The following is a 1,246-nucleotide window of genomic DNA, read 5'->3' on the forward strand; positions in this document are numbered from 1 at the left end:
CTTTCTGCGCTCGAGCTCATCGTGGTGCCATCAGGTGGGCTGCGCGGCCGGCGTCCGGGCAAGGGGGACGGCGCGGAGCCCGAGGTCGGGAGGGAGGATGGCACGAGGTCTGGGACCGGTGCAGGAGAACGGCTTTAGGGCTCGCGGTCGGGGGGTAGGGGGACGGCGCTGGGCCCGGGATCGGGACGGGAACATAGCCTAGCGCGCGGTGGTCGGGGCTGGGCTGGGGAGGGGCGCGCGGACACGGTCCGCCCTCACGAAGCCGCCTTGGGGTCCCGCAGACGCTGGCTCAACATGCAGAACGACGCCGGTGAGTTCGTGGACCTGTATGTGCCGCGGAAATGGTGAGCGTCCCCCTCTCCTGCCCCTAAACCCCCCACACCCAGCCTACATCTCCCCGCTCACTGCGCTTCCCCCGCAGCTCCGCCAGCAACCGTATCACCGGCGCCAAGGCTCACGCGTCCATCCAGATGAACGTGGCCGAGGTGAGCTGGGCGGCCGCAGGGCCTACCCGCTGGGTGAGGGGGGCGAGGTCGGGCGGACTTGCACGTTGATTTCCAAACCTCAAGTTTCGACCCGAAGATGCTTGGGCACCTCTTTATGACTCCTTTTTTCAATTTTTAGGTTGACAAGGTGACGGGCAGGTTTAACGGCCAGTTTAAAACCTACGCTATCTGCGGGGCCATTCGCAGGATGGTGTGTGTCTCGGGGCTTCGCGCTTACCTTGTGGGCTTTTGAACCGGAATAGCGTCCCCCTCGCTGTCCCCAAGCCTGAGCGGGTTTGTTGGCGAAATGGACTGGAGCCTGTTGGCTCAGATTGTGCTGGTTGCCAGCCTCTTCCTGGGGGTGGAAATAGGACGCTCAGGATCCAAAAAAAGGGCCACCCCACCTTGGAAAACCTCGGAGCTTTTCGGTTGTCACAGGGACCTCCTTGAGACCCTGTCCCCCACTGTAGAGTCGACGGTCTGCCTGTTGCTAGCTAGTCTCCACTTGGTCCAACCAGTGGGCAGCTGGGCGGGATTTCTGGCTAGAAGAGCAGCTGGTCCCAACTTGCTTTTTTCCCTAGGGCGAGTCAGATGACTCCATTCTCCGGCTGGCCAAGGCTGATGGCATCGTTTCAAAGTAAGAGGACTGGAGTTTGGGCACTGGGGCCTAGGATGCTTCAGAAACCAGGTTTTAATGTCCTTTTTTGTTCCAGGAACTTCTGACTGAAGAGCATCCCGGACATGGAATACTTGTTATAAAT

General features: G+C 60.7%; 1 protein-coding gene across 2 annotated transcripts; it reads left to right on the plus strand.

Moving 5' to 3' along the window:
• Positions 1 to 6: 6 nt before the first annotated feature.
• On the plus strand, positions 7 to 1,246 carry RPS21 (ribosomal protein S21). Of its 2 annotated transcripts, XM_010841872.1 has the most exons (6): positions 7 to 34; positions 282 to 344; positions 422 to 485; positions 625 to 696; positions 1,067 to 1,122; positions 1,199 to 1,246. In XM_010841872.1, exons 2-6 carry the CDS (start codon positions 295 to 297, stop codon positions 1,206 to 1,208), a joined length of 252 nt encoding a protein of 83 aa, XP_010840174.1. In that variant the 5' UTR covers positions 7 to 34; positions 282 to 294; the 3' UTR covers positions 1,209 to 1,246. The 2 variants fall into 2 exon arrangements, with proteins under 2 accessions (XP_010840174.1, XP_010840175.1); XM_010841873.1 differs by lacking the exon at positions 1,199 to 1,246 and having other exon boundaries at positions 1,067 to 1,126.

Source organism: Bison bison, unplaced genomic scaffold, assembly GCF_000754665.1.
Source record: "Bison bison bison isolate TAMUID 2011002044 unplaced genomic scaffold, Bison_UMD1.0 scf7180017864167, whole genome shotgun sequence".
Taxonomy (NCBI): domain Eukaryota; kingdom Metazoa; phylum Chordata; class Mammalia; order Artiodactyla; family Bovidae; genus Bison; species Bison bison.

Excerpts from the sequence above, each read along its gene's own strand:
- RPS21 (XM_010841872.1), top strand. The coding sequence starts at position 295 with ATGCAGAACGACGCCGGTGAGTTCGTGGACCTGTATGTGCCGCGGAAA. Across the intron at positions 345-421 it reads CTGTATGTGCCGCGGAAATG|CTCCGCCAGCAACCGTATCA; the intron begins GTGAGCGTCCCC and ends CTTCCCCCGCAG. Across the intron at positions 486-624 it reads TCCAGATGAACGTGGCCGAG|GTTGACAAGGTGACGGGCAG; the intron begins GTGAGCTGGGCG and ends TTCAATTTTTAG.